General features: G+C 40.7%; 1 protein-coding gene and 1 long non-coding RNA gene across 10 annotated transcripts in view; one reads left to right on the top strand and one right to left on the bottom strand.

The window, feature by feature from the left end:
- THADA (THADA armadillo repeat containing) overlaps positions 1-18,778 on the bottom strand; it is a 329,048-nt gene that overhangs the window by 133,495 nt on the left and 176,775 nt on the right. For all 7 annotated transcript variants that reach the window (XR_004287706.1, XM_032351902.1, XM_032351903.1 and 4 more), the window contains one exon: positions 16,428-16,596. Coding sequence is in view for 6 of the 7 variants with exons in the window: in XM_032351902.1 (XP_032207793.1) it covers positions 16,428-16,596 (169 nt within the window). In the remaining variant the exon portion in view is untranslated. The remainder of the gene's footprint in view (positions 1-16,427; positions 16,597-18,778) is intronic.
- LOC116595494 lies at positions 10,667-18,254 on the top strand. Of its 3 annotated transcripts, none has more exons than XR_004287708.1 (5): positions 10,667-10,814; positions 10,919-10,995; positions 13,268-14,565; positions 15,925-16,016; positions 16,829-18,254. It is a non-coding gene; the product is annotated as an uncharacterized LOC116595494 (long non-coding RNA). The 3 variants fall into 3 exon arrangements; XR_004287709.1 differs by having other exon boundaries at positions 10,916-10,995; XR_004287707.1 differs by having other exon boundaries at positions 10,667-10,995.

Raw genomic sequence — 18,778 nt, 5'->3', positions numbered from 1 at the left:
AGTCACTCCATTTTATCTCACTTTTGGTTTTTAAACTATCCCCCCAAAACTACTTGTTTCTATATTTTACAGAGAACAAAACAAAGGCTGAGAAATCTAAGCTGTCAGTGGAATCAGGACATGAATCCAGATAGTTTTAACTCCAGAGCCTTCTCTCTCAATAACTATTACATTAGAGGCGCCTGGGTGGCTCAGTGGTTTAAAGCCTCTGTCTTCAGCTCAGGTCATGATCCCAGGGTCCTGGGATCGAGTCCCACATCGGGCTCTCTGCTCTGTAGGGAGTCTGCTTCCTCTTCTCTCTCTGCCGGCCTCTCTGCCTACTTGTGATCTCTGTCTGTCAAATAAATAAATAAAATGTTTTAAAAAAATAACTATTACATTAAAAAGGACTACTAATTTGGAAAGGAAAGACAAATGAAGCAAAAGAGCAAAGGTTAAACTTAATAGTCTAAGAGCAAAGGCTTGTGTATGGGACATGGAGGAGGGGGTTCAGGGTAGCCAGGAAGTCAGAATGATCAGAACTCCCCTAGGAGCTGGATGCATACATGATTTTGTTGAATAAATGCATTGCATTATCTGAGGATCTGGTGGAACACAGGAATAAACACAGGAAAGAAATAAGAAAGGCATTTCTAGCTACAACTATATGGCAGCAAACTGGACAACCTAGAAGAAATGGATAAATTCCTAGAAACATGCCTAGAAACCCACCAAGACCGAATCAGGAAGCAGGAACTCAGAACAGTAATAATGAGTAAGGAGATTGAATAAGTGATCAAAAACCTCCCAACCCAACAAAGAAAAGCCCAGGACAGATTGTTTCACTGGTAAATTCTACCAAACATTTAAAAAAAAGAATTAATGCCAATCCTTCCAACTCTTCCTAAAAATCGAAGAGGAGGAAACACTCCCAAACTCATTTTACAAGGCCAGCACTACTTTGATACCAAAGCCAGATAAGAACACTACAAGAACACTACAGGTCAATATCCCTTATATAGATGTAAAACTATTTAACAAAATACTAACAAGCCAAATTCAACAGCACATTAAGAAGATTTACACCTGGGGCGCCTGGGTGGCTCAGTGGCTTAAAGCCTCTGCCCTCAGCTCGGGTCATGATCCCAGGGTCCTGAGATGGAGCCCCACATCGGGCTCTCTCCTCAGCAGGAAGCCTGCTTCCTTCTCTCTCTCTCTCTCTTTTTCTCTCTCTCTCTGCCTGCCTCTCTGCCTACTTGTGATCTCTGTCAAAATAAACAAATAAAATCTTAAAAAAAAAAAGAAGATTTACACCATAATCAAGTGGGATTCATCCCTCAGATGCAAGGATGGCTCAATATGTGCACATCATCAACAAGATACATCACATTAATAGAATGGGTGATAAAAATCATATGATCTCCTTGACAGACATAGAAAAAAATCTGACAAAATTCAACATCCATTCATGACAAAAATGCTCAACGAACTGGATACAGAATGACCATATCTCAACATTATAAAGCCCATATATGACAAGCCCATAGCTAATATTATACTTAGAGTAAAAGGTTGAAAGCTTTTCCCTTAGAATTAGAAGTAAGATAGGGGTGCCAACTTAGCACTCCTATTCAACATAGTACTAAAAGTACTAGGCAGAGCAATCAGACAAGAAAAAGAAACAAGGGGCACCTGGGTGGCTCAGTGGGTTAAGCCTCTGCCTTCAGCTCAGGTCATGATCTCAGGGTCCTGGGATCAAGCCCGGCATCAGGCTCTTTGCTCAACGGGGAGCCTGCTTCCTCCTCTCTCTCTGCCTGCTTCTCTGCCTACTTGTGATCTCTGTCTGTCCAATAAATAAATAAAATCTTTAAAAAAAAAAAAAAGAAAAAAAAAAGAAAAAGAAACAAAAGGCATCTGAATTGGAAAAGAAGTAAAATTGTGCCTATTTGCAGATGACATGATCTTATAGATAGACAATCCTAAGGATTTTGCTAAAAAACTATTAAAACTTAAATGAATCCACTCAAGTTTCAAGACACAAAATCAAGATACAAAAATTGGTTGAATTTCTATCCTCTAACAATGAATTATCTGAAAAAGAAAAAAAGAAAACAACCCTCTTTACAATAGCATCAAAAACAATAAAATACTTAAGAATAAACTTAACTGAGGAGATGAAAGGCCTGTACACTGAAAACTGTAAGGCACTGATGAAAGAAACTGAAGATGACACAAACAGATGGAAAGATACCCTGTGTTCATAGACTGGAAGAAATGGTATTATTAAAAGTCATTAATTAATTAATATTGTTAAAAACCCAAAGCCATCTCTATAGATTCAACATAATCCCTCAAGATTCTAATGGTATTTTTTATAGAAATAGAAAAAATAATCCTAAAATTGTAGTGTCACAAAAGACCCCAAACAAAGCAATCCTGAAAAAGAAAAACTGTAGATATCACACTTCCTGATGTAAAACTATATTACAAAGCTACTGTAATCAAACCAGTATAGTACTGACATTAAAAACAGACACACAGATCAATAGAACAGACTGAAGAGCCCAGAAATAAACCCATGCATATTTAAAAAAGGAAGCCATGAGTACTTAATGGAGAAAAGATGTTCTATTCAATAAATGGTGCTGTGAAAACTGAATTTGAACATGCAAAAGAATGAAAATAGATCCCTATCTTATACCACTCACGAAAATGAACTCAAAACGTATTAAAGGCTTAAACATAAGACCTGAAACCATAAAACTCCTAGGAGAATAAGCTTCTTGACACTGATCTCAGCTATGTTTTACGGATACGACAAAGGTTCAAGCAACCAAAGGAAAAATAAACCAGTGGGACTACATCAAATTAAAAAGCTCTTCGCAGCAAAGGATACAATCAAAAAAATGTAATGGGAGAAAATAATTGCAAACCACATATCTGACTAGGGGTTAATATCCAAAATATATAAGGAACGCATACAATTCAATAGCAAAAAAAAAAAAAAAAAAAAAAAAAAAAAAAGCCCTCGAAACAAAAAATCCCCAACAAAACAATGAACAAACAAATAATCCAATTGAAAAATGGGCAAAGGAGTTCAGTGAACATTTTCTCCAAAGAAGACATTCAAATGACCAACAGGTACATGAAAAGGTGTTCTACATTGCCAATTACAGAGGAAATGCAAATCAAAAACCACAATCAGATAGTATCTTCACACTTGTCAGGATGGCTGTTATCAAAAAGATAACAAAGTGCCCATGAGAATTTGAAGAAAAGGGAAGCCTTGTGCACTGATGGTAGGAATGTAAATTGGTGCAGCCACTATGGAAAACACTATGGAGCTGCCTCAAAAAATTAAAAATAAGCCTGGCTAGCTAGTCGGTAGAATGTGCAACCTCTTGATCTCGGGCCTGTGAATTCAAGCCCTATGCTGGGTGTCGAGATTACTTTATTAAATTAAAATTAAAAATAGAACTATATATGATCTAGAAATTCCACTTCTGGGAACATATCTGAAAAAAATACAATCACTATCTTTAAGACATATCTGCACTCTCGTGGACTGCAGAATTATTTACAATAGCCAAGACTATTTCCATAACAACTTAAGTGTCCGCTGATGGATGAATGGGTAAAGAGAATGTGCCATATACACATGTCCGCACACATACATGCATATTCTTTAGCCCCTAAGAAGAAGTCAACTCTGCCATTTGCGACAACATGGATGGACCCTGAGGGCATTAAGCTAAGTACGATAACTCAGACAGGGAAAGGCAAATACGGGATTACCTCCATTACACATGGACTCTAAAAATAAACCAAACTCACAGAAAGAGAAAGCAGAGTAGTGGTTGCAGGAGAGGGGGGAGTAGGTAAAGGTGGTCAAAGGGCAGGAACTTTTAGTTATAATATGCATATGGCCTGGAGATGTAAGAGCATGGTGACTATACTTAACAATACAATAAATATAGAGTATTGCACTGTATATTTAAAAGTTGCTAACAGAGTAGATCTTAAAAGTTCTTGCCACAAAAACAAAATGGTAATCAAGGTGACAGATGTGCTAACTAACCTTAATATGGTAATTATTTCGCAATATATACATACATCAAACTACTACATTGCACACAAACTTAATGTTATATATGCCAATTGTATCTTAATAAAGCTGAAAAAAAAGAAGTATACAAAAGATGGATTAATTTTTTCTTCTTACCAATTTAGACAGGAAAAACGCTTATGGATAACTTTGCTGGAATTCATTATCCAAAGGTAGCTTTCCAGAGTCATAGACATATGGGAAATGGAGGTCAGTGAATGTGTATTTCAATGGAAACATGTGGTGAAAGGGTTTCTTAATAAAATGGGGAAAAGAATACCTCTGCCCCTATGTTTGCTCTAAGTAGTATCATTAGCTTGGTTCAGTACTCTTACTAATTCTTTATATTTTGATGTCAAGATGTATAATTAACTTATTAATAGGGTGACTGATAAATTAACCATGCAAACATCAGAAGAAAAAAAATAAAAAAGATTTACCAAAACATTCAGAACATTCACATTCCCTTGATGTGACGAGAAGGCACAGAAAATTCTTGTTATTAACATTAACACGAGAAATTCAATTAAGATTTAATTTGCTTATTTTTTTCAAACACTGCTTTTTAATAATAACAGAAAGTAAGGCTTCATTTTAATAGCTATAGCTATCCTTTTATTTATTTATTTATTTTTTAAAAGAGGGGTTGGGGGAGCAGAAGGAGAGGGACAAAGAGAATCTTAAGCAGGCTCCATGCCCAGCATGGAGTGTGACCAAGGGCTCAATCCCACCACCATGAAATCACGACTCCAGCTGAAATCAGGAGTCAGACACTTAACCGACTGAGCCACCCAGGTACCCCTGTAGCCATCCTTTTAGACAAAAAAAAAGCACACATAAGAATTCTTTAAGAATTTCTAAAAGAGGTATTAAGGATGTGTTTTAAAAAATTCTTATTTTTTATATATTGTAACATTTTTGACAGTCAAGTCACAAATTTACTACTCATTTGCACATCTGGGGCACACACAATTTTTAAGAGCTTTCTGAAAATAAAGCGAATAGAATCACTGTATTTTTAGCATTCTCATCTACTTTTATCCTCCAGTCTTCCTTTTTAAGGTCTGAATCTGCGGATCTGGAGAAAGCTTTATGTTTAACTCAAAATTAAAATTCTGATGTTCTAGGTTTAGTTTTCAGCTGAACCTCTGTTCCTAGAGAAGATCTTTCCTCACAGTCTGTTGCCTCCAGCCTGAGAGAGAATCAATGAAACAGACAGCCAGTGTACTCAGTAGTAAAAATTCACCAGCATTTCAAAAAAACAGAAGTGAGAAAATTCTAATTATGTGTTATTTTCCAAGGCTCCCCTATGTAAATAGAACCTAGAAGTTCATTATGCTCCTTGAGTTTGGGGAGGGCAGAAATAAGTTTCAACTCCACATTATGCAAGTGGATCAGAGGCAGGTTGGGAAAGGGACAAGAAACAAACCATACAAAGCTAGGACCTGAAAGCGAGTTGGCTTACACATTAATAACCCTTTTCTAGCAGAGAGAAAGAGAGACCAAGAGAAGAAAGGTGCTTCCTTTGAGATTTCTAGCCTGAGTTTTATGTTGCCCCTCCTCTTCTCTTATTCCCACGCACAGCTCACTGCAGTCTAGGGACCCACAATTTGTTCACGGGTCAGGAATGGTTTCTTCCGTGGCCACTGGTATTTAAAGGAGCTATAGCACACCATGTCCACTCAGAATGATGGCGAAAATCCACAGGTACCATGCAAAGAAGGTTCTCAACCATGGACGATTCTGCTCCCTCCAGGGGACAGGCGGAAATGTCTGCAGACACTTTTGCTGTCATAGCTGGGAGGGTGGGTACTCCAGGCGAGCTACTGGGGAGATGCTACCATACATATGACAATGCACGGCACAGTCCTCTCAACGAAGAATTACCAGGCTGAGGTCGAGAGACCTGCCACAGAAGGACAGGGTAGAGAGGATAGAGGTATGCAGTGCAGAGAAACAGAAGAATGTCATGAACAATAATATGGCTTAAAATAGAAAGAGTTTTATTACTTATTTATACTTTCCTTTAGGCCCATGAGCTGATTTTACTTCAGCCTTCTTGGGCAGCTGCCAAACTGGCTATAGTCAACCACAGTGCTTTGAAACAGCCAGCTCAGTCCTCAGTAGCTAAAGCGTGCTAGGTGCTCTAAATAAGTCCCAGGGCGATGCCACAAGCACATGTGCTCTGCAATCTTGAAAAGGCTTCCCCGATAAAAGCAATAAGGTATTCCTATTTGATCAGCACAGCTGCAAGCAAACAACAAATGATGCTACTTTCATGGGACGGAGATCTACCAAGCAAGTCACAGCACGTAACAGGATCACGTACCATCAGATATTTTATAGGGATTCTGGGAAATGACAGACACCTGGTGGTGGGTCCACCGTGTGATGTTTTGTCACATTGTGTTTTTTAAAGTACGTTCAGAATTCTCTTTAGTCATAAAAAGTCCCCAACTCTAATGCTAGGTGAGGATGGAAACTGCGTCTTCCGAGATGAAAAATGAACTTAGAAAAGTACTCAATTAACCTATCTAGGAGGATCCTATATCCGCTTTTCACTTTATGAACTTCAATTTCCCCCTGTGAGTGGGGAAAGCCTCCTTTGTCTGGGACAGTGTGATGGTGCTCCCTTCCTGACTCATCAGGTTTGTGATGGGGTCTGAGAGAGGGGCTGTAATTCAAAACAAAACAGGTGCAAGGAATAACAACTCGATAGGCAGGAACTTGACCCTTAAAAATCCGAACTAATCTTAGCTCTTATTTAATCTGACCTACAGATAGGTAGGGCACACTGACAGGCCCAAGGAAGCTCTCTGTGAAGCATGAGAACACAATCAAGGCTGCTGAAAATCAACTTACCTTCTCTCCTATGTACACGCTCACATATCAGCAGGAATCCTCACCTTGTTAACGACATTAGTTCAATGTACAACACTCATTTTTCTCAAACACAGCTTTTCTGAGGGCAAAATCTTTCCCTCACCATCTTCAACAACAGTCTTTGCGTTTTGGGTTCATCGACCCCTTCTGGGGCCAGCTTTGACGGTGGTGACAGCAGCAGCAGCAGCAGCAAGCAGGAACCGCGACAGCTAACATTCACCAACCGCCTACCATACGCCAGAGACCATGGCGAGCACCGCTCATGTCTGAATTCATTTAACCCCCCCACAACTAACCCATGAGAAAGTGGTATCTTCCCATTTACTGAGGCGGATGTGGAGGCACAGAAATCAACTTACCTGAAACAACACAGCTAGCAAGCAGCAGGGCTAGGATCTATGTGGTGACAAACTGGTTCCAGAGGCCATGTTCCCCGCTTATGTGGTATAACCTCTTCGAGCATATGCATGCAGCTTTTACATACTTACTTCTTTGGAAATTACATACTACCCTATTGATATGTACATTACTATACATCTGATATACAAAAGCAGTGGAAAGGATGAGAGAGACAGATAACGTGCCAAACTATTCTTCCACACACATTACCATCTTGCACACCTCACTTTGAAGGCCATGGCCTGACACAGGCCATGGCCCGACACCATGCAGATGGCTTGGCCTGGCGTTAGTGGGCTCTGAGGGCTGACCTGTGCCCACCTCTCCAACATGCTCCAGGCCTGACAGGCTTACCCGCTGTCGCCCGCAGACACCTTCAGCATGACACCCCTCTGAGCTGTGGCTCACGACAAGTCCCTATGCCAACAAGAGAAAATTCTTTAAAGGTTTATCCCAGACCCAATATCCCCACGAGGTTTCTCTGAGTTCTCCTCTCGGCTGTGTGCTCTCAGCCACGTGCTGGGCCCACACCATGGCCATGCATTTTTGTGTAGTTGTTTGTGGTGTGGATGGCTTGTTCTCCGCCTCAGCTTATAAGCCTCTTGAGGGTAAAGAATGTGCTCCACATTACCTTTTCTTTGTATCTTCCATGGCATCTGGCATACTCTTATGCTCTTAATTAGCACTCAGTGTTTGCTAAATAAAAGAACAAGTACACATTCTCTCTGTTTACTGCACATCTCTAAGGCCCAAGTCCAGAGAGTTACAGAAAAGATCATCCTGGAAAACAGGAGATACGATTAGATGCTTTCCTCTTTACCTAAGCTCATGGGATCCAAGATAGACTGACTGGCTTATATTGGGAAATGACTTCCCACAGTCCCCAGTAATCTGCTTGTATAGCATGGAGACTTCATAGAACATTCTAGTTTCTAAAGTAAAAGCATCCTTCCTGGCCTTGTTTATTCACTACTCCTGCCTCCTCTGTTAGCATGTCCTTAGAGTTAAAGGTAATCTTGAATGTACAGACATGTGTAACAAATCTAGTTTCAGGAGAAAAGAGGTTTATGTTTTACTTTAAAAAAAAAAAAAGGTTTTCCTTGTCTCTTAATGGGATTTGCTCAAATGTTACCTTTTCAACAATGACTATTCTGACACCTCATTTAATAGTGCCATCTGCATTCCTCTCTAATCACCTCCTGATTCACTTTATCCTACTCTGCTTGTTCTTTTTGTCCATATTAGTTATTACCTTCTAATAAATGATATAATTTACCATAACAAATTAGAATAAATTCTATTATAATATCATTTACTCTTTGGTCTGTCTCCCTACCTCCTGCATGCAAGGTCTGTGAGGAGAGATCTTTGCGAGCAAGGATCTGTCTCCTTTGTTCCCTGATGTATTCCGAGTATCTAGAACAGTGTTTGGCATGTGGTTGGTACTCAGTCAGCAGAATACACAAATAAGTAGACGATGTCAACTTCCATTTCATTCCACACCTTGAAGGCCTCAGAGAGTGTCAGTTTAGCCTTAGAATGTTCCTTCTCTCATCTGGAGAAGTGGTAGAACATGGCAGTTAACCACACAAGCTTGAAAGCTTTGAATCCCAGATGTGCTTTTGCTAAATTATCCCTGCATAGCTTTACTAAAGGGTTTAGTCAAACCCTTCCTGCCCTCAGTTTTCTCATTAGTACAATGGGTATAATACCCATCACTCAGAGGCGCCTCCACAGGCACTCAAAATATGCGCGTGCACGCACACACACACACACACACACACTCACACACACACTATATATGGACTCAGTAACTGGCACATGCGTGTGTGTGTATATATATTCTTTTCATTATTACTTCCCCCACTGTAATCCCAAACAGTGACAAAAGCCTGGGGTCACATCTTCAGATAAATCTAAAAATTCTGCATATCAGGAGTACAGAGCACTACAAAAAGCAGTAGCACTTTTGGCTGGGACAGTGACAGTGCACTACAGTCAATGCTCCAGACCTGGCAGCTAAAAGCTGTCTCCTCCACCCAGAGAAAGCTCCCTAAGTAACACATACCAAATAAAAGCCTTTCGATATGTATAAGGAAAGGATTAATTCATCTTCAGAAGTAGCATTTTAATTAAAAATGACTTTTCTGGGCTTAGATCCAGAAAGGAATATATTGCCAAAAGGTAAGATTTAACAAGGTTTAGCTCTTTCTTTCCTTTTTTTTTTTTTTTAAATTAAAGTGCTTCCCAATCCCTTTCACGTCAAGGCACACACAGAAAATAATCTTTCTTTGGCACCCCGGGACAAACAGATGCCACGGCTCCCAGCTGCAGGTGACTGCCTAGAGCTTCCAGCCCCGCTCAGCCCCACTCAGACTTGCTGAGAGTTAAAGGAATCAATAAACACTTGGCACATTCGCGAGCATACCATTGGAGGATTGCTGCCTTAGCCCTTCTTGGACTGGAGACCTTCCTAGCAACTTAAGACTTTTCTCCCTTCACATGAACACCAGTCCTCGGGAAGAGAGAAAGAATGAATCTTTCTCTAGTGACCAGAGCGAGCCTTTTCTTTATGACTCGGTCCAGAAAAAAAGCACACTGACCAGCAATCCATTTATAACTTACAACATCAGCGTAATTTCATGCTTTTGTTTTTACTTTCCATTCTGAAATTTTATTTTCTGTGTATAAAATAAACAATGGACGTAGGCCAACCTTAAGTCACCAAATGGAATCTATCAAGCAGTGTTCTATTTCTGGGCTGCTGGAGCATTCTACTTTATGTTTCACAATTTTGTACTTGTAAGAAATGTGAAAAAGATAGAATTTCTCAAGCATAAGGTGTGGTCTTACATGGTCACTTTTTTAAAGATGGAATCGATCATTCTTTTAAATTCAACTCTAAGTTTTGGGGCAGCACCTAGTAAAAAATACATTTTCTAAAAACATTCATTTCCTGATATTAAGAAAATGCCAACAGAATTTATACTTAAGACTACCTCTATCATTGATTTTCTTTTTGTTTCCACTACTCTCTGCCACAGAGAGTTAAGGAAGGTTGGTCTTATCCCTGTTTTCCTGAACTTGAAGAAATTTTTCCTTCAGAAAAGTAGCTGGCTGAATTGACCTGACTTTCTTTCTTTCCTGGTTTTCTGCTTTTTTTTTTCCACAAAGGTAATGCCAAGACCTGCCTCTAATTTTGTCCTCCTGCTGTCCTGCCCAGCCCAGCTGTTCCCACCCCATAAAGATCCTAACTCTAGGCCTGACACAGAACATTCTAGACTAAAACAGACTGTTATCTTAGTCTCCGTTTCCTTTCATGCCTGATGCCCTATCTGGCAGCTCTATCTTTTGCCTCATCTTCTTTTCTGTTATTCATATGCTCCCTGGTCCCTGAGGGTTCAGCTGGCTCACTTGGCGTCTAACCCACAGCTCCCCAGACTGGGAGGTAAGAGCCTTAAAGGCAAACTCATGTCTTCACCTGTACCTAGAACTGGGTCTGAGTCTGCTGAATTGAATGCAATCTTGACCTCTTTTTCATGTTCCCAGCAGCTCCCAGGCCCAGAGCCCACAATTCCTGTGGGTGTCCATGTTTGAGAGGTTTTGTCACACCCCTAAGGATGACGCAGGTATGGCAACTTCAAACTTGGCTTCAACATAGGTCCCAATGGAGGATTCTGTATTTTTAGGTTCAGAATATTAAATGAGAGACCAAACAGAAATGATGAGAAAGAGATGAGTGGAGAGAAGGAAGGTGCAATGCCGTATGATTTCACCTGTAAGTGGAATCTAAAAAACAAAAACCACAAATGAGTAAACAAATAAAAAGCAGAATCAGACCCGTAAATACAGAGACTGATTGCGGCCAGAGGGGAGGGGGTGGAAAGATGGGCACAATGGGTGAAGGGGAGTGGGAGGTACAGGCTTCCAGTTATGGAATGAGGAAGTCATGGGAATAAAAGACACAGCACAGGGAACACAATAATTTCCTAATGGCGACGTAATGGGACAGATGGGAGCTATGCTTGTGCTGAGCATACAATCACCTGTAGAGCTGGTGAGTCACTACGTTGTACACCTGAGACTAATGCAACACTGTGTGTCAACTACACTAAAAAACAGAAAGTCTTGGGGCGCCTGGGTGGCTCAGTGGTTAAAGCCTCTGCCTTCGGCTCTGGTCATGATCCCAGGGTCCTGGGATTGAGCCCCACGTCGGGCTCTCTGCTCCGAGGGGAGCCTGCTTCCTCCTCTCTCTCTGCCTGCCTCTCTGCCTACTTGTGATATCTGTCAAATAAATAAATAAAATGTTAAAAAAAAAAAAAACAACCCAGAAAGTCTTTTACTACTTGTAGCCCCTTAGGGCTTCACTGACTTCCTCTGTCCCTCTGTTTTTATAACACTGATTTACTTTGTTTCCAGTATCGAATCAGGTTTTCAGAACTGAGCGACAAGGGATTAAAAACAGAGTGGAGATGGGATTCTTTGTCTGGTTTCCCGAGGCAGAAAAAATTGTTATTCACATCAACTATCAGGAGTGATTTCTCAACACCTGGCAGGATTGCTGAGCGTTTTAATGAAATCGCACATGCAATTTACATGTGTGATTTACATTCTACAGGAGGTGCTCAAAAATGTTAATTTTACTTCTCTTATCGCAAACTCACCAAATGCGTGGGCCTAGGCTGTCTGAAATCCATGCCGGCTAATATTTCCTGTCAACCCAAGTGTGCAGTACCGCCACTCAGCTTCATGGCCAGAAAAGTGATTTAGGATTCTCCAAGTACAAAAATCAAGGCTCCAAATTTGGGTAGTAGGGGAAGGAGGTGGAGAAGTAAGAGAATTAAACAAGGTGTTCAACAGATGATGCTGGCAAAACCTGAGAAAATTTAATACCGGCAAAGGGATATTTAGAACTGTGGGTATTATGTGGATTAACTGGTGAAAAAAAGAATACCTTTGCCTAGAAGTTTCACATAAATGCAAAAGTGGTTTTTCTGCTTCAATAGAAGCCAAATTACCTTGACTGTCCTCTTTATTCACAGAAGAGCTTCAGTAAAGAAACAGCAGGGACCACCTCTTACAGGTTTATATCATGAGAAAAAGAAGTAAAACAAAAAATGAAAAAAACCCTCAAAATTCAAGTTTCTATTTAAAATGGTCTCTATTTCCTTATGAAACACCAAAATGTGAGCTAAGTACCCTAGAATCAGAATAAATCTTGCCTTGTAATTGTTGACCAAAATGCTTCCTCAACATAAGAGAACTTTTTGAATGCCAATATGATTTCTTAGGAGTGATAAGTAACCTAGTAATAATGTTAAGGCCCCAACGTGAAGAATTTTGGCAACAAAAACAGACGGTTAATTCTACTTAAAAGACAGGGTAGCCCTGCCAGCCAGTGTTGTTCCCAAATGACGTAATGTCCATGGCTCTTATCTAGCCTTTATGGAGATTTAATGTCATTTACCATTGGCTCTTACCAACGGGCTGCATAATCTCACCTTTTCTCATGTGTGTTACTTCTATCCCTGTCAGCATTGCAATTAGAAACCTCTGGTTTTTAAAATGATTAAGAAACCGATTCCCACATGTCTTCTTTTGATGCATGTCCTATAATTTGAGTCTTGCTTCAACCGTTCCAGAAAATTCAGAGATCAGTATAGTTCTCATTTTCAAGGTATCTTATAGAAATACTCTGAGGTTTGATATATTTATGTAAATATTTTTCAAAGAAGCCAAAATGTGTAATTCAAGAAAAAGTTCTATGAAAGAACTTGCTTTCACAAAATGATTTCCTCCTTTCAGAAAAAAGGGAGGGGGGCTATTTTATATTTATTTAGCTGGCTCTGAAAGTCCCATGGAGATTCTCATGCCTTTCAATCCCTAACACCTCTTTTCCAGGTGCAGCCTTTTATCGGTTTCAAAGGTGGCTTTATGTGGAGAAGGAATCCAAAAGCTGTAGAAAGGAAAGAGAAAAAAAGCCCTCCCCATCTTAACCCCTTAAGCTTTCCTCACAAAGAACAACAGAGTGAAACCGAACTATTACGACACAGACGAGACACCGAAATGGGACACGACAGAAGGGTTTTCACATGCCTTTGACTTCCTTTTTTCACCCAGGGTACAGACCAATCTTGGTAAAGACAGGAATCTGTTTGACAAACATGAACATGACACCTAAAACCCAACGCCCATATTGTTCTGTTCTGTTTTCAACAAGCCCTTCACCTCCCAACACTCAGGAACAAAAGCAACAGCCACAACCAATCTGGAGTTACAGGGCTTTTACCTTTCTGGGGAGTTTTGCACTTCGGGTCCCAGGAAAGTCAATTTGAGATATCAGAGGCAGCCCAGAGACAGAGCAGAAGACCATGCTTTGTTGCCGGGCAGACTGGTGAGACAAAGGCCTGACCTGTTAGGGCTGCGTGTGGAAACCAGGCTGGGAGGCCCATTTGTACAAGTGGCAAGACAGCCAAAGAAGCAATTCCAGCCTTACCGCTTCTGACAAAATTTAGCCAAGCGTTGATCTGCAGGGAAGAAAATCTGCTGGCTGATCCCCACTCCTTCCTTGACAATCTGAGCCCCCTTCTAACTCAGCTGCAGAATCTAGACATCTTTGAAAAGCCTGTTCTTTGTTACTCATTACCACCAGCTCCTAACCTTCAAAGCACCAGAACTGGACAGAATCAAGTCACCTAACTTGTATGTGCCTCAGGATCCCATGTTTAAAACCAAGATAATACCACCCCGTCTCCTCTTCATCACTGAGATATACTAAGGACCAAGAGAGGCGAGTGCCTGAGGGTCTTCCCCGAAGAGACCACCAAAGGCCCACAGTGTATACAACACAGACCAGAGGGTCTGCCCTGGGGCCCTTGGGGGTCACCACGCTCTTTTCAGATCTGCAAGATCAAACTCTTTCCAAAACACCACTAGGCCACTCCTTCTCGTGCAGTACACAGTGGAGTCTGCTGGGGCCACAAGGTGTGTGATTATGTCATCACTCTAATCATGACTAATGGAATGTGTGCTTGTGAGTTCTTGTGCTGTAAGATTTTCTGTTTTAGAGTCTAGTTAAGTATCGGTAGACAAAAGCTCTTTGGAATCTTCAATAACTTGCCTGTGGTTAAAGAGGCCCTGAGACCAGTGCAAGACCAGCCAATCCGGAACTTGGTCCCACTGAAGCAAGCAGTTCCCAGGTGGGTCAACTTCTCACCCACCCTGAGCCTTGCCATGTGCTATTCTCTCTGCAGAAGGATTCCCCCTCCCTCTTCGGCCTGGCTAGTTTTTTTCTGCTCTTTATTTAGATGTTGCTTTCTCTGGGACACTTTCCTTGGCTTCCCCAAAATGAGTCAGATGGCCTTGCCGTGTGCATGCTACACTGTGATTGCCCAAGTTCAGGCCTTTTTTTGGCCTTTGACTCCTTTAATGCAACAACTGTTCTGACAGACACAGCAGTATGATGGAGGCATTCCACAATTACTGGCTGAATATATACAGTGACCAAGGAAGGAAGGAAGGCAAGAAGATAGGTCTCTCTTGCATTCATTCTCACCTAGAGGGAATCAGTTACTAAAAATATTAGTGTCCATTATAGAACACGCTCACTAAAGCTAGGATAATAATAACAAAAGTAACTATATACCATATTATGTACCTGGTGCTATTCTATGCACTTGATATGCATTAGTTCATTTAATCTTCACAAAATCCCTAACAGGTATACATTACTATTATCCTTATTTCAAAAATGAAGACACAACATTATAGGTTAACTATACTGTAATTAAAATTTAAAAACTTAATAAAAACAATGAAGAGACAGAAGTGTAGGCAGTGAGTAGTAGATCAGAGATGGATGCCAAGCCTGTCTGGTTCCAGAGTCCCATACTCTGAATCACTCTAGCCTCTCGTGTCGGCAGTGCAGACCTCAAGCTTAGAGCATATATTGAGATCCCAAGGCCATCTCTCAACTCTGCTCACAAACCAGGCACAAGATTTGATACTTAAATCCCCCTCCAATGCCAACCCACCATGAGTGACCCCGGCAGACACGTGAGCAGATCTCACCAGTACCATCTGTTTCCTAGGTAAGAGGTAGGGCTTAAGATAGACAATTTCAGGGGTGCCTGGGTGGCTCAGTGGGTTGGGGCCTCTGCCTTTGGCTTTGGCCATGATCCCAGGGTCCTGGGATCGAGCCCCACACCGGGGTCTATGCTCAGCGAGGAGCCTGCTTCCTCCTCTCTCTCTGCCTGCCTTTCTGTCTACTTGTGATCTCTGTCAAATAAATAAATAAAATCTTAAAAAAAAAAAAAACAATTTCAGTAAGAAGTCTATTTCTCATTCATTTGTTGTACTTTAGTCCTTTCTAGAGGAAATGTTAAAAGTGATAAATATATTTGTATATTTATTAAAAATAGAAAGTCTTTCTTGTAGCACAGAGAAAACGGAAAAGTGGGGATTGACCTTTCCATGTGCTATGGTGTTACACTGCCGGGGAAATTCCCGGTGATGTGTATAACTCTCCTTCTGTGTCTTGTACTAACTTCTCTTTCAAGGAATGCCCACAGCTTCACCCTGAACAGGGAGTGGCCCAGAACGTTCTGCAGGCACTTGATGGAAAAGACAAAACTCTAAGTGGTTCAGAGAGGTAAGTCCGAATGGGAAAGCTTGCTATGTAAAACAGGATTTATTGCAAAAGACGATCTGACTGAATCACAGTGTGATGCTGCACTTAAATGTTTTTTAATGAAAAACAAAAACAAAAACAAAAAACCTAGGAAATACCTTTTCTTTCAGCAATAGAAAAAAGTTCTACAGATAAAGTTAAAAGCTTGTGTATCTTGGGTGATGGACATTGGGAAAGGTATGTGCTATGGTGAGTGCTATGAAGTGTAAACCTGGTGATTCACAGACCTGTACCCATGGGGCTAATAATACATTATATGTTAATTTAAAAAAAAAAAAAAAAAAAGCTTGTGTATCAAATCTTAACCTGCTAATAGTACATGAGAAATCAAACTTTATCCTGTGCTGTTTGACACAGAGTAACTGTATTTACCTGGAGAAGTGTCCCATGAATATGGTTCTGCCGGAAACACTGGTCAGTGTTGTTGGGGAGTTGGGCCAACAGAGTTTGGATGGTAGCAGGGATTTCATATACCATAACAAACGGGACCAAGGCACGAGCTGCCATTTCACGGGACCGGTAGACAGGCGAGTGACCGCATCTGGGGAGACAAAAACACAAGGTCATTCAATACTCATTTCCACATTCGTGCCTTTGTATATGCTAATGTTCTATCTAGTTCCAGATGGGACGGCTGAGATGGGGGGATAGGAGTTCCCAGTGTTTTATTATACTTCCCTTATGCCAATGATTGTATGTGTGGGTTATTGTTAGCTCTTCAGGTGATTTTCCTTTTCACGTAAATACCATTAATATCTGTGGTTTTATCATAGGCATAAATGCAGATCGGCTCTGGGAATGATTCAATAAACAGGTAGTAGCAAAAATAGCTTCCTCCTCAACAATCAACAACTATTCGTTGGGAACTCAAAATGAACAAACGATAAGTGCCAAGAGAAATAAAACAGTCATTGTGAGGGAGCCTATACTCTGGTTGGCAAGATGAGCAGTACATTTGAGAAGATGACCAAAAGCGCAAGACCGTTCTGGGAAAGTGATAAGCAAGTGATTGTCATATTATGGCTACGTGAGGATAAGACTGTAGGTCGTGGTATCGAGAAGGATAGAACTCAGGAAAGCAAGCATAATTCTAAGAAGGCCGAAACCAGGAAGTTGTTTCAGCCAGAAACAGTGAGATAAAGAACGGGTAAAAATGCTCAAGGGACAGGTAGATGTGGTCTGACTAAAGCAGAGGCTCCGAAATAACACTGGAACTTCAGGCTGAGAAATGGGTCTGGCTAGACTGGGTAGTGCCACAAATGACAGACTATATGATCTTGAACTTATTGTCAAGAGAACAAGAGTTGGACCCTTAAGTCACTGAATCCTAGCCTCTGGGATGACTCACACCCAAAGAGCTTGAATAAAAGCCAGTTCTTAAATCAGTGAAAGTCAGAGACAAGTGGTATTTTGAGATTCTACAGAGGTCATTGGAAAGGCAGGTCATCTAAGGGCCTCTTAACTTTGTAAACACTCAGAATCTGAGAGCCCACAACCATTTTGTTGAAACTGTGCACTTGAGAGCCTTCACAGAGATAGTGTTATTTGAGGGGAAGGCCCAATACGGTAGGTCTTGGCTTAAATAAGTTCTTATCTAGAACTCACAAGGCTCCATGATCTTTTACCCAATTTAAAAAGTAACTCAACTCATAGAAATATCTTACACTCAGAGACAAGGATGGGGAAGATTAGAAGATAGTAGACTCTGTGAAAGAAAGAGACAATCTCTTGCTTTGTTTTCAAAATTACTTAGTATTCCAAAAAGAATTACTGGTAGGATCTGGGCCATGGTAGGTTTAGCATGTGGAGGGACAAAGCCTATGACTGAAATGTTTCTAATACCCAGAGTATCACTGACATTTATCTTAGTATGACAATAAAAGAACAGGCACAATTTCTATACAATTTCTGTTTGGAATGAGCCAAACAATTTCATTATGGGGAGTGGTAAGTCAAGCACTGTGTCATTTTTCTCCTCCTACAAGTGTAGGTCTGTGAGATAAGTCAATCACCACACACTTTACGGAGGGGGAAGAGCTTACCTTACATGGTACTGTAAAATGCTGAGAGCTAATGTTACAGTGGGTAGCTAGAGATTTCCCAGTGGTCTTTGACTAGGTTCTGCCAAATCACCCATTTTTTACTTATTTTTCCTTTAAAATGATTAAATGTTTAATCTTTAATTGGCAAATACATTGAAATGTTTGCTTTGGCTCATGGTGGGTGGGTGGGGGTGGAGATTGAGAAAACTTCACTTGACAGAGAAAAGAAAATACTCTGAAAATGCTTTGAGATTTAATTAGCAAATGACCTCACTCAGCCCAGTCATTTGTCGGAAGCTTCCCCATCTGTCTGTCCCCAACCCCTCCAACACACACACTATGTGTTAGTGTGTATTTTATGTTACCGAACTGGGCTCTTGTATATAAATGTTTCTTTTCAAATACAAATAACTCTGACATGGTTACAGATGTTTAGTTTCTAATTAGCAGTAACTGTACACTAAAGAATGCCCCTCCTTTTGCTCCTGACCTTTAGCAAATGATGATTTCCCAAAGGAATCTGGCATCCATACAGGAAAAAGAACGGAAAGTGGGAAAAGTGCCAGAATTTTCTGTTTTCGGATACCCTGTACTAGGGTACTTTCCAAATGCACACAATCAGGTTAAAGAGCAAAACAAAATCTCCCCTTAGAAAAGTAATGCAATTACAGAAAAAAAGAG

Source organism: Mustela erminea, chromosome 7, assembly GCF_009829155.1.
Source record: "Mustela erminea isolate mMusErm1 chromosome 7, mMusErm1.Pri, whole genome shotgun sequence".
NCBI lineage: Eukaryota > Metazoa > Chordata > Mammalia > Carnivora > Mustelidae > Mustela > Mustela erminea.
This window is presented reverse-complemented; position numbering and strand designations above follow the sequence as displayed.